The following is a 21,787-nucleotide window of genomic DNA, read 5'->3' as shown; positions in this document are numbered from 1 at the left end:
GTCTGGTGCCGGGGCATTTTGGAGAGGGGACGGTGTGCACCTGAATGCTGTAGGGATAGATATTTGGTCGTTGGGAATACAAGAGGGAGTTGAAACAGCGTTCCGGATGTGGGGGGGGGGCGCACGGGGTTAAGGGTTTAATCCCGTGCTTGGTGGCGGAGGGGGGTCCTCGAGGTTAGTGGCATTGAGGCTTAATTATGCGGCGGGGAGGGCCCCATGAGGGGGCTGGACTCCCCTGGGTGAGGTTAAGTAATGAGCACTGGGTGTTGACAATTGGTGCCCTCGAGCCAATCGCTATCGGCTGGGGGTAAGAACTCCTGGAAGTGCTTGAACGTGTGGATAGATTTATTGAGGGCCTCTGGGACCACCTCCGTGGGGAATGTTTTGGTTATTGTTAAACTTGTATTGTTTCAATAAAGATGGCCGCTGTGGCCAATTTTATCCAACAGGAGAGTTGTGTCATTTTTGGTGGATATATGGGCACAGCGATTAGACAATACCCTGTCATGTAGGAGCCGGACTTGAGGCAAAGCCTAGGGGTAGGCTCCCCTGACAGGGTTTGTAGGGAGCAGATTAGCAGGTTAGTCATAGAAGGGGTGTCAAAGGAGAGGGTCATAGGGGGAGGGGCTTAACGGGGTGTTGGAAGGGTTTATAAGCAGGGTTCAGGCGGGAAATAGGGGTCACTGGGAGAATTTTTTCAACAGCTCCCACCCACCCTCCCTATTTTTAGACGATTTTAGGTAAAATAATTGATAGAATGTCTTTTTGTCACAGTGGCCTGTGCGGAGGGGGGTCCTCGAGGTTAGTGGCATTGAGGCTTAATTATGCGGCGGGGAGGGCCCCATGAGGGGGCTGGACTCCCCTGGGTGAGGTTAAGTAATGAGCACTGGGTGTTGACAATTGGTGCCCTCGAGCCAATCGCTATCGGCTGGGGGTAAGAACTCCTGGAAGTGCTTGAACGTGTGGATAGATTTATTGAGGGCCTCGGGGACCACCTCCGTGGGGAATGTTTTGGTTATTGTTAAACTTGTATTGTTTCAATAAAGATGGCCGCTGTGGCCAATTTTATCCAACAGGAGAGTTGTGTCATTTTTGGTGGATATATGGGCACAGCGATTAGACAATACCCTGTCATTGGTTTGGATGGAGAGGTGCGGCCAAAAACCGGATAGTTTAAAAGAATGCCCTAGTGTTTTTCTAAAGTTTTTCTAATAAGGAAATTTTCCCTATTGTATTGAGTAATGAATGGTCGTTCATTGTTGAAATCTTTCTTGGGTTTCTTGACCTCTGTAAGGATGGTTTCACTCTGTAATACAGCGGCTTTAGACCTTACTTCTTCCATCTTACCAGGATTATAGTCTCTTTGAAGGAATCTTTTTAAGAGGATCTCAGACTGTTTAAAAAAATCTTCATCTTTGTTACAATTTCTGAGTATGGGACTCCATCCTTCCATATTTGGAGATGACAGCTAAGAAATAAAGCTGTTTGTGTCAACTTCCTCAAAATAAGTCTTAGTGGTGATTTTTTCTCCTTGTCAGTGTCAATTCCAAGTTATCAATTTTTCTTTATCCATCTTGAATGTGAATTTTAAATTGAAACCTTTACATTTACGTGTATGTAGGTCATAAATTCTTGGATAATTTTCTCATCACCCTCCCATATAAAAATTAGATCATTAATGTATCTCCCGTTATATCTGATGAGTGACTAAGGGCCTTATTTTAGTTCACTCTTTCGGACAAAATCCTTCTTACATGGACAAAACCATGTGCACTGCAGGGGGGGCAGATGTAAAATGTGCAGAGAGAATTAGATTTGGGTGGGGTTTTACTTCAAAGTGAGATCTATATTGCAGTGTAAAATTAAAGCAGTCAGTATTTACCCTGCACAGAAACAAAATAACTCACCCAAATCTAACTCTCTCTGCACAGTTTACATCTACCCCCCTGCAGTGCACATGGTTTTGTCCATGTAAGAAGGATTTTGTCAGAAAGAGCGAACTAAAATAAGGCCCTGCAACACAGAACCATATACATAGAGCTCCTTCCACTATCCCATCGGTGAATAAGCATACAACGGGGCAAATTTTGTCCCCATTGCAGTTCCTTTTTTGTTGTAATTAAAGCTTTCCATGGAATTCAAAATAGTTGTGGTTAAGGATATACTCAATAATTTTAAGTAATAAAATCAATTTCTGGCATAGTGCGGTCCAGGGTCCTTAGAGATCATTGTTTTCACATCCCTTTTATGTGTGATATGGAGTGCCTGTACATCTACTGTTAGCCAGAAAAGGTTCTCTTCAAAATTAAAAGATTTTAGATTCTGGGGGAATCCCTTAGATGGGAACGATTTTTCTAATCATATGGTTGTAGTAATAATTCAACACAATGGGACAGGTTGGCAGTCAAAATTTGTACAGACCCAGGAGGTGGCTGCCTAGCGTCATCTGAAGTTCTCATCCAAATCCATCCAGCGGAAGGCCCTGAACATGCTCCCCATTCCCATGGTGTGCCCCGCTTACACCACTCTCTGGTCAGCTCCCGGATCTGACCACATTTTTTCCTAAACTTCTTGTCCTCTGTCCCCTCTATGTTATGCAAGTTTGCCTTATCTTGCTTCCCTGACCCACTTTGTGTAGTGGTCAGACCCCTTTTTGGGCCCCCAGGACATGAAAATGCTGGGCGTTCCCTTGGGAATGCAGGTGGGTCGATGCCTGCGTGGGGTGGGCAGCTGACATCACATGACATCAGCACCCTCCCCCTTCCACCATCTCCAGACAAAATAAAAGTCAGTTCAGACTAAATTTTATTACCGAAGGGGAGAAAAATCATTAGATGGTACTCATTTCTCCAATACTTCAGCTGCATGCGAGGGGAATTTTTTTTGTTTGGCAGCATGCTGACCTGTTTGCTAGGCTGTGAGTATATGCACCCTAGCAAACAGATCTGAAACAGGCCCATGGTTTAGAAGAGGGTTATCAAGTCAGGAAGCAGAACAGAAAGACAGAAGAGGAAGAACGCAAGGGAAAACTCACCACCTACTAAGTCACTGGGACTTTTGTTTTCTATCCCAAGGGGCCTTCTGGTATATGTGGAGGATGTTATCTGTACTCTGACAGGAAGACTGAGGGTGAATGGAAATATTAATTATATGTGCATTCATCTCAGCCACTAGTATAGAGTTCTGACTAGGTGAAGCACTCCTGAACAGAGGAGTACCGTGTGGAGGCAGTGTGCTGTGCAGAGGGGTACAGTGTGGAGGCAGTGTGCTGTGCAGAGGGGTACAGTGTGGAGGCATTGTGCTGTGCAGAGGAGTACAGTGTGGAGGCAGTGTGCTGTGCAGAGGAGTACCGTGTGGAGGCAGTGTGCTGTGCAGAGGGGTACATTGTGGAGGCAGTGTGCTGTAAAGAGGGGTACAGTGTGGAGGCAGTGTGCTGTACTGAGGAGTACAGTGTGGAGGCAGTGTGCTGTACAGAGGGGTACAGTGTGCTGTACAGAGGGGTACAGTGTGGAGGCAGTGTGCTGTACTGAGGAGTACAGTGTGGAGGCAGTGTGCTGTACAGAGGGGTACAGTGTGCTGTACTGAGGGGTACAGTGTGGAGGCAGTGTGCTGTACAGAGGGGTACAGTGTGGCGGCAGTGTGCTGTACAGAGGAGTACAGTGTGCTGTACAGAGGGGTACAGTGTGCTATACAGAGGAGTACAGTGTGGCGGCAGTGTGCTGTACAGAGGAGTACAGTGTGACAGCAGTGTGCTGTACAGAGGAGTACAGTGTTGAGGCAGTGTGCTGTACAGAGGAGTACAGTGTGACAGCAGTGTGCTGTACAGAGGTGCAGTGTGCTGTACAGAGGTACAGTGTGGAGGTAGTGTGCTGTACAGAGGGGTACAGTGTACTGTACAGTGGTGGAGGAGTACCTTACAGAGAGATACAGTGCTGTGGCAGTGTGCTGTACTGTGCAGTGGTGGAGGTGTACTGTATAGAGAGAGATACAATGTTGTAGCAGTGTGCTGGGCACAGTTTGGTGGCAGTGTGCTGTACTGTACAGTAGTGGAGGTTTACCCTACAGAGATACCACAGTGCTGTGGCAGTGTGCTGTACTATAGAGAAGGGCACAGTTTGGAGGCAGTGTGTTGCACTGTACAGTGTGGTGAAGGGAACTGATAATCATCTGTATCGTGGTACAGAGTAGTAGCCAATTGTACTGTGACAGAGAGGTGGCAAAATGCAGAACTTTTATGGAGAACCAAAGAACAGAATGAAAGGTAAGAAAGGACAGAGGAATGCGTTCCAGTAAGTAACTGGGCGATCTACTGTATATACTGGTTATAATATACTGGTTATAAGGTTATGCTACAATAGAGCCACACAGGTATATGTATTGCCCTGAACTTAATTATAGCATAGCTTTGTTTTTATTCCTTTATAAATAACTATTAGTGGCTGAGCAATGTACTGCGCTTATTCTTCATGTCCTCGTTAACAGTTTCCTATAAGGATGATGGGTTGATAGGTTACAGATGTGTCTATGGATGTGTAAGCCCTGCGGTAATTCCTCCTATAGTCGCTCCTGTGAGGAGTGCAGGTGAAGGTAATACATACCTGTGTGTATGTCCTCAGTGTGCGGCGCAACTGATGCTGATGATGATGCTGATGACTATGAGAATGTGAGTGACATTAGGAGTAGACCAGCTGTGCCGACACGAGAGAAGAAGGGGACTGAAGCCACTGACAGAAGGGAGGACCTGCAGCTACAATGTAAAGTATATATGGTTACACTCAGTTGTTCACTATGATACTGGTCTCATGTAAATGGGTCAGTTGGTTCCGAAGATATAGCTGGTTGGTTAAAGGGGGGTAGGGAGAGGGGAGTGGTTGTCTCTCCCCCTCACACCAGAAAATGCATCCTGGGACCATATTCCCGGGTAAATCCTTGCATTTTCTGTTGTGAAAGGGGTATTATTTCAAACAGCCGTGACCTGAAGTGCTCTGAATACAGCCGGGCACTGTCCAAACCATAGGGAGCGCCCACTAGTGGATCCCTACACCCTTTGTACTATTGTCATTTTTTTTAGGTGAAATTGGGACACACCTCCAGAGATCCATCAGGCAGATCCCCTCAGATAGCGCCACGATACTCTGCTCACTTTCCCCATTACTACAGCCGGGCAGCCCCCTGCTCTCTGCCCAGCTGTCAATGACTGTCACTCCTTAAGCTTCCCCTCCAATTCTTCTCCCCGCTTTCACCTCAGCCTGCCCCCCCTTTAATCATGTGGTGCCGGCGCCCGGTGCGCTCCCCCGACGTCACGCACAACAACAGCGAGCACAATATTTAAAATGTCCACTCGGCTAGAGGGGACACCAGGAAGGGAGTGGGAGCATGCTCTGCGCTGCGCTCTGCTCCTCTCCCCATAGAAGCAGCTGCACCGCTCTCCATCTCTCCATGCAGCAGCAGCAGCAGCGAAGGCTCATATAAAAATTTACAGCAAGTGGCACTTTTGGGGGCATTGCTTAAGGGACGCTACAAGTGGTGGTATGTGGGGGCATTACGCATAATGTGTGGCTTAATGTGTAAGGGGCATTAAGGTGTGCAGCATCATGTGTAAGCGGCATTATGTGTGCAGCATCATGTGTAAGGGACATTATGTGTGCAGCATCATGTGTAATGGGTACTATGGTGCGCGGCATCATGTGTAATGGGTACTATGGTGTGCGGCATCATGTGTAATGGGTACTATGGTGTGTGGCATCATGTGTAATGGGTACTATGGTGCCATCAAGCAAGAACCCCCTAGCAATGAGCACGTAGATAAGCAGCACTTATGTGGCAAATATGTAATGGGCATTACGGTTTGTTATATAGTATGTAATGGGCATCATGATGTGTGGCACAATGTGTAATGGGCATTATGATGTGTGGCCTTATGTGTAATTGGCATTACGGCGTGTGGCTTTATGTGTAATGGGTATTACGGAGTTTGCTAAAATGTGTAAAAGGCATTACTGTGTATGGTCTAAAGTGTAATACCACACCCCTTTTTGTGATGCCACGCCTCCTTCCCATTAGGCCACGCCCCCTTTTGCAGCGCGGCTACGCCACGCAAAGGTCCCCCTGCTATTATGTCTAGATCTGGGACCACCCATTACCAAAATTCTAGATTCGCCTATGACTATGATGGGATTCTAGTGAAGATGGGATATTGCCCATAGCAACCAATCAGATTGTGGGCGGGATGTTATAACATCCGCGGCCCCCCTTCGCCGGACATCGCATTTTTAATAACGGCATATGCTATAACATATGCCGTTATTCATGCAAGGGACAGCTCTTGCGGTAAGAGCTGTCCCTTGCGATGCGGTGCCGGCACTGGACTTCCGGGTCTGTGACCCGGGAGTCCATCTGCGCATGCGCAGACCCCGGCGCCGGCCGCAGGGCACGCTGGGAGGGATCCGTGACGGATCCCTCAAACAGCGCTGCGGTAAGAAGCCCATAGGCTTCTGCAGGGATTCGCCAGCTTTAGCTGGCGATTCCCTCCGCAGCGCTGACACTGCGGAGGCGCCATATAGCATATAGAAATGCGGTAGAAACCCCGAAAACGGGGTTTTTACCGCATTTCTGCTATATAGCATCCCGCCCTATATCTATTATATTCTATAAGAGGAAAAAAAATGTAGCCGGGGGCTCAGTTCTGTCCAGCTACCCACCAGCCCCTTATGGCTTATCAGGTGTCTTGAACCTAAATTCATAATGTCTTTCATTAAACACTCTAACAGCTGATGTGTGACCTTAGTGTGCATTAAGATAATAATAACTTGACACAATAAATTGAGACACCTGAAATAAAGACTCGGAGACATAGGTTTGGCAGAATAATGTCAGCTGAAATTTATTTAAAAGGATTTTAAGCTAATTTTTAGTTTTGTTTAATTATTTAATTTTTATTTTATTTTATTTTATTTTTAATTTAATTAAATTTTTGGTGGCCAGAAAGAACGGCACTAAAACTAAGCCCACCCCAAAACTATTCTGCATGATTCAGCAAACTCATCAAACAGCGGTCTCCACTCAACCTACTATTGACTCCCCACCCAGCCGGGTGGGGTCGCAGCTCCCGAGCGGGTGGTCCAGCGAAGGCCTAAGCCAATGAGAGGCGAGCGCACCGAAAACAAGCCAAATCTGCAGTAAACATAACTTACATCAAGCCTTCAAATCTATGAAATTGCCGTTCTTTCCCGCCTTCAGCCAACGCGCTTAGATAAACCAGAAAACCCACCCAAAAAACCCATTGATATAATAGGGAAGGGAGGGTGGGAAACTTCACAGGAAGAAGAGGCAGACTCCTCCCACTCCTGCAGTATTACCTCAGCTAACTTGCTTTCACCTATGCCCTTATTGGTCACTCCGAGTCGCATGCAAACTACAGGCACACACACAGCTTGGACTGTTTAAGCCACTGCATGCCTATGCAGCCATTCCGTTGTTCTAAACACTCTAACAGCTGATGTGTGACCTTAGTGTGCATTAAGATAATAATAACTTGACACAATAAATTGAGACACCTGAAATAAAGACTCGGAGACATAGGTTTGGCAGAATAATGTCAGCTGAAATTTATTTAAAAGGATTTTAAGCTAATTTTTAGTTTTGTTTAATTATTTAATTTTTATTTTATTTTATTTTATTTTTAATTTAATTAAATTTTTGGTGGCCAGAAAGAACGGCACTAAAACTAAGCCCACCCCAAAACTATTCTGCATGATTCAGCAAACTCATCAAACAGCGGTCTCCACTCAACCTACTATTGACTCCCCACCCAGCCGGGTGGGGTCGCAGCTCCCGAGCGGGTGGTCCAGCGAAGGCCTAAGCCAATGAGAGGCGAGCGCACCGAAAACAAGCCAAATCTGCAGTAAACATAACTTACATCAAGCCTTCAAATCTATGAAATTGCCGTTCTTTCCCGCCAAAGCGGAGACTCCGACGCCGGAGGCTCCGCCCGCCACCAAACTAACGTAATGAGGCAACAACTGTCAACAGATCCTCCACAAAGAAGAATAATCCGGCCCTCGTGAGGTGAACCCCATCGGGTCTGTACAGCTGGTGGAACCTATATCGAATGCGCTCGTGTGGGACCACAGCCCCACCAGCCTGCAGAACCCAACGAGCAACTGCAGTGTTCAGCTTTTTTCTAGCCTCATCTATAGCTTTACAATCCCTAGCATCCCTCCAGGACAGGCGTGGGACAATAAATGACCAGATCAACTTACATGTAGGCCATTCTCCCTTTATGGCCGCCAGATCCTCCAATATCATGGCCCTCAGCTCCAACTGGGAAATTTTCCCGAGGTCGTTTCCTCCCAAATGTATGACCAACACCTCAGGTAAGCCATACGACCTCACATTATCGAGAAGAAATGACCTTAGCTTGCGCCAGGACATACCTCGAACTCCAAGCCAACGCACAAGATGGCAACCTTCAAATACAGGACCACACCCTGAAGCCATCAATTTTGCTGACCAAAATATGAAAGAATGACCTACTACCCACACCTTTAGGTTGTCGAAGCCCACACCTGGGGAAGAGAATGAATGAAGTGGGATTAGTCTTTGCTTAATAAGGACCGGTATAATCATATTAATAGGAGGATCTGCCAAAAAGAAAAAATTTATAATGATGCACAAATTTGGTGCTTGATAATGCTTCAATGCCAATTGAAGCCACTCCTAGACACAAAAGGTAAGATGACAAACCAGGGGAGGTAAGGGTAATGGACGGGAATATAGGTAAACCGGGGATTACTCGGCCGGAGGAAAAAACGTCTGAACCTGCTGAGGGACTCTTAATTGGTGCCTAATTAGCCGAATTATAATTGAGCCGAATTCAGTCCGTCAGGTCAGGCAAAAAAGCGTGAAAACTCCGGACGCTGGCCCAACAACAGAGCGTGGCTAATCCCCGAGTAGGAAACAGGCGGTATGGGGTAACAAAGGAGTACAACCAAACAACTGGAAACCAAACATTCACATATAAATCAGGACAAAAGATGCGGTCTGATGTATTTCTTGTAGCTAGCAGAGCGCCATCTACCTAGTGTCTTTATCTCCTGAACTGGCCAGCCTGCCCTAGCTGCTGATGTAGCCGCGCCTATCCTGAAGGAATGGGTGCCAAACTCCTCCGGTGCCAGACCCATATCGCTCAGACAACGCCGCATCATCCAGGTAAATTGGTACCTTGTTAAGGGCAACCCATTATAATGCAGCAGCCAAGACCCACCAACTTCTGGTCTCACTAGGGCATACTGACCGGCCAGCGTGACCGGGCAAACTGATGCTGGCGAAACGGGGGACATTGGCACCCATGTACCTTTAGCTAGCTGATCTGTCTTTGACCGCCTGATTCTGCACCAAAGCGCCTGATCATCAATGCGAATATCTGACGCCAGCAAGGTCGCATTCTTATGTTTGGAGGGGGCAACTAACTCCAAAACCCTCAGAGCTCCATGAAACGCCATAGAAAAAGCTAATCTAAACAACAAAGACTCAAACTCTGAGTCTGCATGGTTGGATACCAAACCTAACAAAGGAGGAAGCATGGTGCTGTCTATCGGGCGCCTACCGTCGGGAGCAGGGGGAGCAGTCCGCAGCCATCCCTTCATAGCTTTCCGCACTAAAAAACCCTTAGTAAAATCGCTAAGTCCCTTTAGCTGCGCAAAGAAGGATATGCCTGCTAGATACCGAACAGCTAGCGCCCTGGATTTGCCTGACTTGTAGATTGACCAGAGAAAAGATAACAAGAGCTGCTGCCCCTGCCTACCTGGCTGCGCTGACCCTCCGGAAAATTTTTCCCATTCCGACCAAGCCTGGCGGTAAGATCTAAGCGTAGCCGGCGCCAACGACAGTTCGGCTAACCCCTCCATTCCGGCCTGATGACCTGCCAAATATAAAGTGGGCACGAAACCCCGATAGTATCAGCACCCGGAGCCAACGATCTAAAACGCTCCCATTGGAATCGCGACAACGCATCAGCCACATCATTCTTCACACCAGGAACATGCTTAGCCTTGAACAGTATATTAAACCGCAAGCACTGTAAGTATAGCTGCGACAAAACCCTTAGCACCAACAGTGACTTCGCCTTTTGGTTGTTAATCGCGTGCACTGCGCTATAGTTGTCACACCAAAACAGCACGTTGCGGTTTGCCAACTGGGAGCCCCAGATTTCCATTGCCACCATAATGGGAAATAGCTCAAGAAGCAACATATCCCTAATGAGGCCTTCCTGCACCCAGCTATCTGGCCAAGCCTGCGCACACCAGCTGCCGTCGAGGTAACAACCAAAACCAGTAGATCCCGCCGCGTCCGTGTAAAGCTGCAGTCTGGAGCTGTCAACCACGGGAGCCAGCCAAATGCGTACCCCATTGAAATCCTCCAAGAAGGAGGACCATACTACAAGGTCCCGCCGAATTTCGGCAGACAGACGCACAAAATGGTGAGGTCTGGCCACTCCCGCGGTTGCACGCTCCAACCTGCGACAGAACAACCTACCCATAGGGATCACACGACAGGCAAAGTTTAGCTGGCCCAAGAGTGATTGAGCCTGGCGCAGTGTTACCTTCCGCACAGACTGAAAGGCTGTGATCGTCTCCTTCAGCTTAGCCACCTTATCCTGAGGTAAACTGCAGCATCCCGAGCTTGAGTCAATCTGGATCCCCAGAAATGACAAGCAAGTGACTGGACCCTCCGTTTTCTCCTCGGCAATTGGGACCCCAAACTGACCGAAGAGAGCACGGACGGTTGCCAGCAGCTCCATGCATTGGTCCGTGTTTGACGGACCAACACATAGGAAGTCGTCGAGGTAGTGGGCAATGCCCACCACACCAGCCGACCTCTCTACACACCAATGAAGAAAAGTACTGAACTTCTCAAAAAAGGCACAAGAAACCGAACACCCCATCGGCAAGCACTTGTCGATGAAGTATTCGTTCCCAATGCGGAAGCCCATGTACTTAAATGCTTCAGGGTGCAGAGGCAATAGACGGAAAGCTGACTCTACGTCAATCTTGGCCATCAGTGCTTCCCTCCCGAATGCCTGCACCATTGCCAGTGCATCATCAAATGACTGGTACGCAACCGAACAGCATTCGTCAGGGATGGCGTCGTTAACCGACAAACCTGCAGGATAAGACAGGTGTTGGATCAATCTGAATTTACCTGGAGCCTTTTTCGGCACCACCCCCACCGGTGAGATAACCAGGTCTGGAAGTGGAGGCTCCGAAAAAGGCCCTGCCATGCGACCCAACTGAACTTCCTTCACAACCTTCTCCTTTAGAACTGCCGCAAATGAACGAGCGGATAACAAATTTCTATAAGCTCCTCCAACAACCTCACCCCGTATAGGTAGGTGAAAACCTTCGCTAAAACCTTTGTACAAAAACTCGGCAACCTCTCTATCAGGGTACAACTGCAGCCATGGTCCCATGGCTGCCACCTGTACCGGGGTGGATGCTCTAGCGAGCGGGGCCTGGAGTGGGGTTTCTAGAGGCCGCCGAGGTAGCCGCCCCTCTGCCGGGGCGGCCTCCCCGAAAGCAACCAGATGCCGGGTGATTGCCTGAACAGTTTATACAAACGTGTTTGTACCTACAACGGTTGCCCAAGTTACAAGAAGAATTATTAAAGGCATAGCATTTACCCCTAGCTGTGCCCGGGGTGAATGACCTACCCCCAGGTGTGAAACGTTTCTGTGGAACACTGTCGGTAATGGCCCGCTGTGGCTGTTGGGGTGCGGAAGGAAGGGGGGCAGCTGTGCGAACTGACTCCAAGCCCTCCGCATGAGTCCTTGCTACCTCCATCCAAACCTCAACATCCTTGCACCCGAAGTCAATCACATGCAAGCAGTCCTGCTTCCGCCTGAACTGGTCATCATAATTTCTCCATGCTACACCCCCGTACCTTCTGTACATGTCATGGACCATATGAATATACCTAATAATATTCATATGCTCCTCGGGCCTATCCTCCAAGTAACAGGCTGCGAATACGCAGAATCCTGCCAGCCAGTTATCATATGATCTGTATGCTTCGGCCCCTATGCCCCCTTTTCCCTTAGCCGCTTTGTAGGCCTTTTTGGATTCATCTGTCAGCCCAAATAGGTCCACAAAATCACCCTTCTTAATCTTGGACCTACAACTCTCCCTCAGGCCTCTGAGAACCCGAGTATAGTCACAATGCACGACACCCGGCAAGTTCCTCCTCTTTCTCTCCCTTCGTGAGACTGCAACCGCCCGCTTACGTTTACTGCTGCGGGTGTGCTTACTCGCCTCCTTCTTGGCATATTTGGCTGCCCTCTTACGAGCCTTAGCCTTGCTGCCCGTGTCAGAACCCCCAACCGAGGAGGAGGAAGAGGAGGACGAGTAATGAGATGAACCTGAACCATCAGAACTGGAACCCTCAACTGACGTATTCTCCTCCTTTGAGGTATTCTCACCTGACGACTCCGCCTTTTCGACCCAAGTCTCATCGTCGTCGTCATCATCATCCACATCTGGCATATCTTCATACCAATCATCACCTTCCATGTCCTCCGGGACCTCATCTGTACCTGCAGGAACATTAGGAGGGGGCCTAGGGACCTGCGCTGCTCTACGTCTAGTCCCAGCTAACGGGACATTAGAATGCTCTTCTTCCGCCTCTGGTTGGAATGCGGAGCCACTGGGCCCCCCAAAAGCCCTCACAAACTCCGCGCACCCAGGGATGGGTTCCCTGCTCACTCTCCCTGACCTGCGACCTCTCCTGCCAGAACTACTTTCTCCGCCGGGCACCCCGTCCACCAGTGGGGCCAGCGCGCCTGCCACAGAGGACAGCGCCGCAGACAACAGTGCCGGGTCAAAAGCTGGGGCGTGCGGAGCATCCCTGCCGGCCCCCCTGGGTGCAGTAGCAGCCCCATGGTGGCCTCCCCGGGACGACCGCCTCCTACCAGCTGCAACCCTGGCAGCAGCCGCTGCCGACTCACCGCCCTCCATTTCATTCACTGCGCCCTGCCGTTCCCAAGATGGTAAATAACCATACATGGGAGTCTCAGGATCAGGCGCAGGGTCACCTAACACAGCATCCCCTTGAAATTCAGCGTGCAGACCTCTGCTAAGCCTACCAGATCTGCCTCTGCCTAGCGCAGCACTTCCGCCCCGCCCCCTCTGCTGCCCGGGCCTCGCCGCCATTCCAGGCCGTCTGCTGCTCCTTCCTGAAACACCAGCGGCTAATGGCCGCCGCCCGGAGTCAGGGGACACCAGCGGAGACCCGCCGCTGCCTCCCACAGTCCCTCCGCGGTGAGCGCGTCCTAAGGACGAGCGCCCACCGCGTGACATCATCCTCCCCCGCCCGGCTGCAGTGACCGGCGTCACAGGCCTAGCCGCAGCAGCCACCCGAGCCGTACCAGCGCGAACAGCGCGCCCGGCTCTAGCAGCTACTACCGCCGCCCGGACCACCCTGGGAGCAGCAACAAGGACCGGGGGCTGGACAGTGAGACTGGGTAAGTCCAGCTCAGCGCGGTCAGCGCCATCTTCCAGAAACCTAGCTGGGGGCCTGGTGGAGCGCCTCGGACGCTGGGGGGTGACTCTGGGCATTTTGTGAGGAAAAATTCTCTAGCACCACCTCTAAACAACTAAGCAACGCTACCTAGCTGTGCTTGACAAACGAATTTTACCCTCAAAAAACTAAAATCACAAGCTGAAAGAGCAGAGCGCAGGGACACAGCTACTCACCACAAACTTCACAGGAAGAAGAGGCAGACTCCTCCCACTCCTGCAGTATTACCTCAGCTAACTTGCTTTCACCTATGCCCTTATTGGTCACTCCGAGTCGCATGCAAACTACAGGCACACACACAGCTTGGACTGTTTAAGCCACTGCATGCCTATGCAGCCATTCCGTTGTTCTACATTGTAAGCTGAAATTTGTATCCAGTTATATGTTTTATTAAAACATTATATATGTGTGTGTGTGTATCAAGGCTGTGCTTCTTTTTATTGCAATGAAAATGCACATTTATATAAATACGGCTTTGCTCCGTTATTCGCTATTGTTAATGATGACTCATCAGCCTCCAGGTGACACTGTGGTTAATGTTTGGGTTTTTTGTTGGTTTCTTTTCAGGCCTGGCAAATCCTGGGAACATCAATGATACAGTAAACAAACTGACAGAAAATGTTGGTGAGAATAGTGTGCCTACTCTACTGTACATTAACTAATGCCAAACGCAAGACTGCTTACATATATGTTCTACATGTCAGTGTACAGGCTCATCTGTAGGTGCAGGGAGTGCAGCTGCAACTATGGTAGCCACACCCTTGTATATAACACGTAACTCTGACGGGGAAGGTGGCCTCTCTCAGCTCTGGGCCCTATAGCAGCTGCACTCCCTGCACCAATGGTACACACATACTATACATCAAGGGATTAGCTATTAAAACCTAGTTTGAACTAGATGGACGCAAGTCTTTATTCAGCCTTAAATACTATATAACTATGTAATGGTAACTACACCCTTGTATATAACACATGTAACTGTGACAGAGAAGGTGGCCCCTCTCAGCTCTGGGCCCCATAGCAGCTGCATGCTCTGCACCTATGATAGCTACACCCTTTTATATAACACGTAACTGTGACTGTAACGGTGACAGGGAAGTTGACCCCACTGTGACAGAGAAGGCGGCCCCTCTCAGCTTTGGGCCCCATAGCAGCTGCATGCTCTGCACCTATGATAGCTACACCCTTTTATATAACACATGTAACTGTGACAGGGAAGTTGCCCCCGCCTCTACTCTGGGTCCCATAGCAGCTGCACTCTGCACCTATGGTAGCTACACCCTTGTATATAACACATGTAACTGTGACCCTCTCACAGATACATAGGGTTACTATCACCCGTCCGGGATTACGCCATACAGTCCGGTAATTAAGACCAGAGTCCAGAGGAGTGGTGTTCCCGGACTATACAATGCCCGGGAATAGCTTCTTATTCCTGGACGTTGTATAGTCCGGGAATGCCATCCCTCCGGACTCCAGACACCGGTCTTAATTACCGGACTGTCCGAAGTAATACTGGACGGGTGGTAACCCTACAGTTACATGTGTTATATACAAGAGCATAGCTACTGCAGCTATTGAGCCCAGGGCTGAGTGGGGCCCAAACCTCCTGTGCCCTGAGGCACAATATGAACTGGAGGCCCTACAATGTGGCATAATATGAACTGGGGATAATTTATATCCTAATGTGAATGGGGGATACTGTGTGAAATAATGGGTACTTTATGTGAAGTAGGGCACTAGTATGGCTCATTAAATAACCCATGGCACTAAGATGGGGCATAACATGAAGTAAAACACTACTATGGTTCAGAAAAGGAACTAGGGCACCATCATGGGGCATACAGGTAGCATCTGTATCTTTCTATAAGCACTGGGACAGGGGCAATGTTCCCTCTAATTTTACGAAGGCTGTGTGCGGCAAAAGATTTTGGCTGTGCGATTTTGGAAGGAAATTTACATTTTTGTGCGTCACTTATATATAACTGGAAAATGACGTTCAGCATTTGTGTTAACTTTACTTCAAAATGATATTAAACATTTAAACATTCAAAACACAGCACACAATGTAGTTATTGAGTCCACAACTGCAAAAAGGGACCAGTGCTGCTTTGTGCGCTCTGTTGTAATGTCTGTGCGCACGCTCCTCGAGTTGTGTGCGCGCGCACGTGCGCACAGCTTAGAGGGAACACTGGACAGGGGCCCCTTCAAAAAGTTGCTTTGGGCCCACAAATTTCTGGCTATGCCCCTGGTTACATGTGTGTTTTATTACTACTGGGGACTGTATTTATAGTGCTGTATGCCTGACTTGTATTTTGTGTTGCTAGTGGTTCGGACGGTCCCACCAATCCAGGCACCAGCTATAGGTAAGTTTGTCACTCACAGTGCTATGAGTGTAGGGAGAGAATAGGAATTAAGGGGGTGATTCTGATTGAAATCCGCTGTAGCCAATTTACTGCACAGATATCTGGCAAATATGGCCCTTTGCTGACATCACACATCCCCCCCTAAAAAGCTTAGGCACTCCTAATGCAATTTGACCTATAGGGGTCTGCATGAAGATGGCCGGCTTGTGATAAATGTGAGGTCGGGGGTCACAACATGCTCTATACACTGCATCCAATAATGGCACTTTCTCCAACCTTCTTTCATTAGGTCTTGATTTCTCGTCCCCAGCTGTAAATGCAGCATTCAGAGATCTGACAGGTGAGAAGCCATAGGAACCATCAACTAACTATTTGGAACCGGGGTCAGCTAAAAGGGGAACTATTCTTATAATATAACTGATTTTCAAATATGTAAAACATTTCAGTAATGGGCAGATTTATGGACAAGTGATATTCTTGTCATTACTCACTACGAAGGAGCCAATCAGATCCTATTGTTTTTCAAATAAACGACAGTCAGAAGTTGATTGGCTGGAACATCATTTATTATTTGTAACAGGTGGTAAGAAGAACATCTCTTGCTGTTATATCTGCCCCTTGTTTGGGTACCATTGCCTTCTGACTAGGTCACACTATGTACATTAGTCAGGCAGTGTCTCGGTGATATCTCTGGTTTAGGTTCTATACATGATTTCTCTGTGTGTAGATGACAGGTCTACATAAATATATTTCCATCCAGTCTTATATAACATTGCTCTCATAACCAGTAAGCCTCCTAGCTATTCTTGGACTGGGCAGAGATGATTCCGTAATTGCACAGATATAAATTTGCATATTATATGCAGAGATGTACGCATCTCTGCAACCAGGCTGCCATATACATACAGTTGGGTCATAGCTGTCATCATTATCAATAGGCACTTGCAACAGTCCTCTCTACTTGAAGATACATCGAAAAACTAGATCTAATTGCACCCAACTCTGCATAGCCTGTAGTTCTGCCGAAATGCACTCCCTAACCTTGGCTCACGTGCGACCCCCTACGCATTCCACCCAGTTATGCCCCTTCAGACACAAAAGGAGATACAACTAATGCTGGGCACACACTGGGCTATACCGGCGGTGCCACGGGGAGATGATATAGTGCATACACTATGCACTGTAGTGATGTCACTTGTCCCATGCTTCGTACATGCAGTCGCTGATAATATTGTCAGATTGAGTTGCATGTACAGAGGACAGGGGGGTCATTAATGACCCGCGGCCACACACATCCTTAAACCCCAACAGCAAACGGCCGTGGCAAATTACATACTAGTCGGGTCGTTCGCAGCAGGGAGGGAGGGACGGGGGCGGTTGGCGCCGTGGACGGGGATCCAGTGCCTTCCCATGGCTAAGCGTGCAGGCCAATGCCTGCTGGGGGAGGGCGACTGACGTCACAGGAAGTCAGCCGCCCGCCCAGTCTTCGGGCAGGCACATACATAGAAGTCAGTTCAGACTTACTCTTATTTGCGATGATAGGAGAAATTATTTGATGGTCCCCAACCATTGAATGATTTCTCCAGCAGCGGCAGCATGCGAGGGGGTGTGTCTTCGTTACACATCCCCTCGCATGGTTGTGTGTATTCGGTGAGGCGGGCTTCTAGCCAGGGGTGCTGAGAGGGGGGGGGGGGGTGGAGCAGGTACAGTTTACCCGGGCCCAGGCCTGTCGGGGAAGCCCGGGTCTGGACACACTTTTTTTTTATTTGGTGGAGAGTGCGCTGGGTCTGAGTGCGTCATAGTCAACTTTTCATGAGCGGTATTGGGAGTGCGGATGTGGGTGGACGTGGGCCGGCATGGGGGCAGCATCACAGAGGTCCTTCCGTTCTCCAACTCCAGGGCCAGCTGAGAGTCTGCCACATGATTTTTTGAGTTTACTCCTGGCAGAGTATGTAACTCTGGGCAGAGCATGTAACCCCATGGCAAAGAGCATGTTAATCCCTGGTAGAGAATGTTAACCCCTGGCAGAGCATGTAACTCCAGGCAGAGCATGTACCCATGGCAACAAGCATGTTAACCCCTGGTAGATCATGTTAACCCCAAGCATGAAGCCCATAGCAATGAGCATTTAGGTAAGTGGAACTTACAGTATGTGGCATAATATGTGAGGTATTATATGTAATAGACATTACAGTGTGAGGCATAATATGCAATGAGCATTATGGTGTGTGGAATAATGTGTAATGGGCATTATGGCATGTGGTAAAATATGTAATAGGTATTACAGTGTATGGTATAATGTGTACTGGCCACTATGGTGTGGCATAACGTGTAATGAGCAATATGGCATGTGGTATAATATGTAATGGGTGTGTGACATGTGCAATAGGCATTAAGGTGTAAATTTTCATCCCTGTATCCACCTTGGAAGCAATGGTGTAACAAGGGTCAACAGAGTGTGCGGGGAGCTTCGTCCATGGGGCAGCTTACCAAGCCAACCAGAATCAGGCCCTATATTTATGTGATATAGTGAATGGTATCATGGAATAAATTAAGAAAAACTCAGTACAGATAAATAGCTCCACAGCTGCACCGGTGCTCTGGACCTAATACTGGGAATCCACCTACTTTGTTTGTATTGAGGTTTTTTCTTCCCTATGGATGGATGTTCCATGGAGAACAAAAGAAAATATAGATAAGTAATTTATTGTCACTATGCTAAAGCAAATAATGGTTTAAGAAAAATTTATTTGCATAGATTTTTTTCACATACACATGAAACATTGTAACAACATAGAGAACTGAGGGCCTAATTCAGACCCGCTCGCTAAGCAGCGTTCTTTCGCTGCTTAGAGAGCGGGTAAATGTCACCTGCCCGGGGAGCGAACGCCCGCCCCCCAGGCCAACAGAATGTTCGCGCCTGCATGCCAATCGATGGGTCTAGACTGTGTGGCGCACACCCCGTGCAGACTTGACACACCTACATTATCATGGCGACTCCCAGCGTTTTTCTGGGCGCACCAACCATTTTTGTGGACGCGCCCAGGGCGTTCCCATGGGACATCCCCCTGCCTGCCCCCTACCCACCCCACTCTGTGCAAATGCGTCAGCAAGTGTGATACTCACCAAAGGCGTTGACACAGCGGGTCTGCACATGCGTATTTTCGCATATACACATACGCAGACCCGAAACATGGGTCCCTGGACCGAATTTGCTATGTTCCGATCAAACCTGAATCACCCCCAGTATATGGGCCATCATGTCCACAATTGTTTGCTATGAATACATTCGGTACTTGTGTAGTTTCACGGCGCCAGCATGGCGCCGTGCTACTTCCGGGTTCTACGCTCGCCACAAACTATGTTAAAAAAAGTAACTTAACTCCATGCCAATCATACCTCGACTATCCATGTTGGCATGGAGTTGATTTTAAATAGCGTGGCGAGCGTAACGAGCCACCGAGCCCGCAGCGTGGGTGAGCGAAGCAAGCCCCGCAAGGGGACTCAGACGCACTGGCGCCGTGAAACTACACAAGTACCATACATTCTTAGTTCTCACCTGCAGTCTGACTGTCCCACTGGTCCATAAGGCGTGGTGCTCCCAGAATGCCTGGGATTGTGCAGATGTGCACCACCAGCTTATTCCAGATCTTGACCGTACGAATATCTTGCCTTGGAGCCTTCCCAGATGAACCTCCCAGTCCACTAACCCACTGATTATAAGCAAGGCATTTACCACATCATAGAAATCCCGAGCCATATGATATGTTACAGACATTACTATACCTCCTTTCAGATGCGCCAAGTCCTGAGAAGAACCACAAAGGTGGACAATTTCATCTAATGATAGTAGTCTGGCTGATCCTTATGTTCTTGTTCTACATGATTACGGGCAGCATCACGCTGATGTATTGTAAGTAACAGATTCTTATGTATTTCCATGTATTTAAATATTATTATTCCAGAATATTACTTACCTGGAGTCCAGGTTCTGCTGATTTGGTTGGTCCCCCAATGACTCTCCTACTGTAGCTCCTGCAATATGGCCCTTTGTCATACACTCAGTAGGATCAAAGATAGCATCAATGGTCTAATGAACAATGAAGGACCCACTCAATCCAGTGGAACATCGGTAACCAATACACTTATTTATTATGCTTTTTACACCAACAGTGGGATCAAATGAGGGACTATCCTTACCCATTACATATTTAGTTCCCAGGAGACATCACTCTGTATAGGAAGTAGCCCAGGTATCCCCATGTGTAAGGAAAGTGGGCAAGGAACCCTCCTTCACCAGACTTCATAACCGTTTGATTACCTTCCCCCTGGGTATTGCAGACCTGTGGGAATCTCCTCTGCTTCCACAGCCTTTACCCTTATCTCCTGGGGTGGTTAAGAACTTATGGGAAGGTGTATCAAACATTGGAGAGAGATAATGTTTCGCATAGCAACTAATCAGCCTCTAAGGTTTTTTTTTACTAAGTAAGAGTAAGTAAGAGTTCTATTATGGGATGTTGCTATGGGCAACCAATCATAATCTACTTCAGTTCTTGTGTAGTTTCACGGCGACATAGAAACATAGAATTTGACAGCAGATAAGAACCACTTGGCCCATCTAGTCTGCCCCTTTTTTAAACATGTTACCTCAAACCATATTTGATCCTTATTTTTTTGTAAGGATATCAATATGCCGATCCCAAGCATGTTTAAATTGTACTACTGTATTTGAGTCTACCACCTCTGATGGTAGGCTATTCCACTTATCTACTACTCTTTCTGTGAAGTAATTCTTCCTCACATTTCCCCTGAATCTTCCTCCCTCTAGTTTCAGTGCATGTCCTCATGTTCTGTTGCTCCTCTTCCTGTGAAGAATGTCTCCCACCTGTACCTTGTTAAAGCCCTTGATATATTTGAAAGTTTCTATCATGTCCCCCTTTCCCTTCTCTGCTCTAAAGTATACATATTAAGATCTTTTCGTCTTTCCTGGTACGTTTTGTGATGTAGGCCATGCACCATTTTAGCTGCTCTTCTTTGTACAGTCTCTAATGTATTTATATCCTTCTGGAGATATGGCCTCCAGAACTGGACACAATACTCTAGGTGAGGTCGTACCAATGACCTATACATTGGCATTATTACTTATTTCTTTCTACTGCTGATACCTCTCCCTATGTAACCAAGCATCTGACTTGCCTTCTTCATTGCTTTGTTACATTGCCTACCTGCCTTTAAGTCCCCTGAAATAGTGACACCTAGATCCCTCTCTTCCTCATTAGTTTCCATTATAGTGCCATTTATACTATATTTAGTCTTTGGATTTCTGAGACTCAAGTGCATGATTTTGCATTTTTTGGCATTAAACTGTAGTTGCCATTCTCTTCACCATTTCTCTAATCTACCTAGATCCTCAATCATTTGTTTTACCCTCCTGGTGTGTCTACCCTGTTGCATACCTTTGTGTCATCTGCAAAAAAGGCACATTTTACCCTCAATTCCATTTGCAATATCACCAATAAAGATATTAAAAAGCACTGGTCCAAGTACAGATCCCTGGGGTACCCCACTTGTAACCTTTCCCTCCTTTGACTGTACTCCGTTTACTACAACTCTCTGTTTTCTGTCCTGCAACCATGCTCTTATCCATTCAACTATCTTAGAATCCAATCCCAAGCTTTCAAGTTTATTTAACAGTCTGCGATGTGGGACAGTGTCAAAAGCTTTACTAAAGTCTAGATAAGCTACATCTACAGCCCCACCTTGATCTATTACTTTAGTCACCCAGTCAAAGAAGTCAATAAGATTTGTTTGACATGATCTTCCCCCAGTATACCCATGCTGTTTTGGAC

At 47.8% G+C, this 21,787-nt stretch overlaps 1 protein-coding gene across 3 annotated transcripts in view; it reads left to right on the top strand.

The window, feature by feature from the left end:
• The first annotated feature begins 3,196 nt into the window (after positions 1–3,196).
• LOC146075584 (CD209 antigen-like protein C) overlaps positions 3,197–21,787 on the top strand; it is a 52,162-nt gene continuing 33,571 nt past the window's right edge. The window contains exons 1-6 of one of the 3 annotated variants that reach the window (XM_083184955.1): positions 3,197–4,261; positions 4,617–4,754; positions 14,140–14,196; positions 15,900–15,938; positions 16,228–16,278; positions 19,735–19,851. In XM_083184955.1, the coding sequence (XP_083041081.1) occupies positions 4,222–4,261; positions 4,617–4,754; positions 14,140–14,196; positions 15,900–15,938; positions 16,228–16,278; positions 19,735–19,851 (442 nt within the window). In that variant the 5' untranslated portion in view covers positions 3,197–4,221. The remainder of the gene's footprint in view (positions 4,262–4,616; positions 4,755–14,139; positions 14,197–15,899; positions 15,939–16,227; positions 16,279–19,734; positions 19,852–21,787) is intronic. The other 2 variants (XM_083184958.1, XM_083184957.1) reach the window with 2 other exon arrangements.

This window comes from Crinia signifera, chromosome 4 (assembly GCF_055691185.1).
Source record: "Crinia signifera chromosome 4, ASM5569118v1, whole genome shotgun sequence".
NCBI classification, from domain to species: domain Eukaryota; kingdom Metazoa; phylum Chordata; class Amphibia; order Anura; family Myobatrachidae; genus Crinia; species Crinia signifera.
The sequence above is the reverse complement of the archived record's forward strand: the minus strand, read 5'-3'. Positions and strand labels throughout refer to the sequence as shown.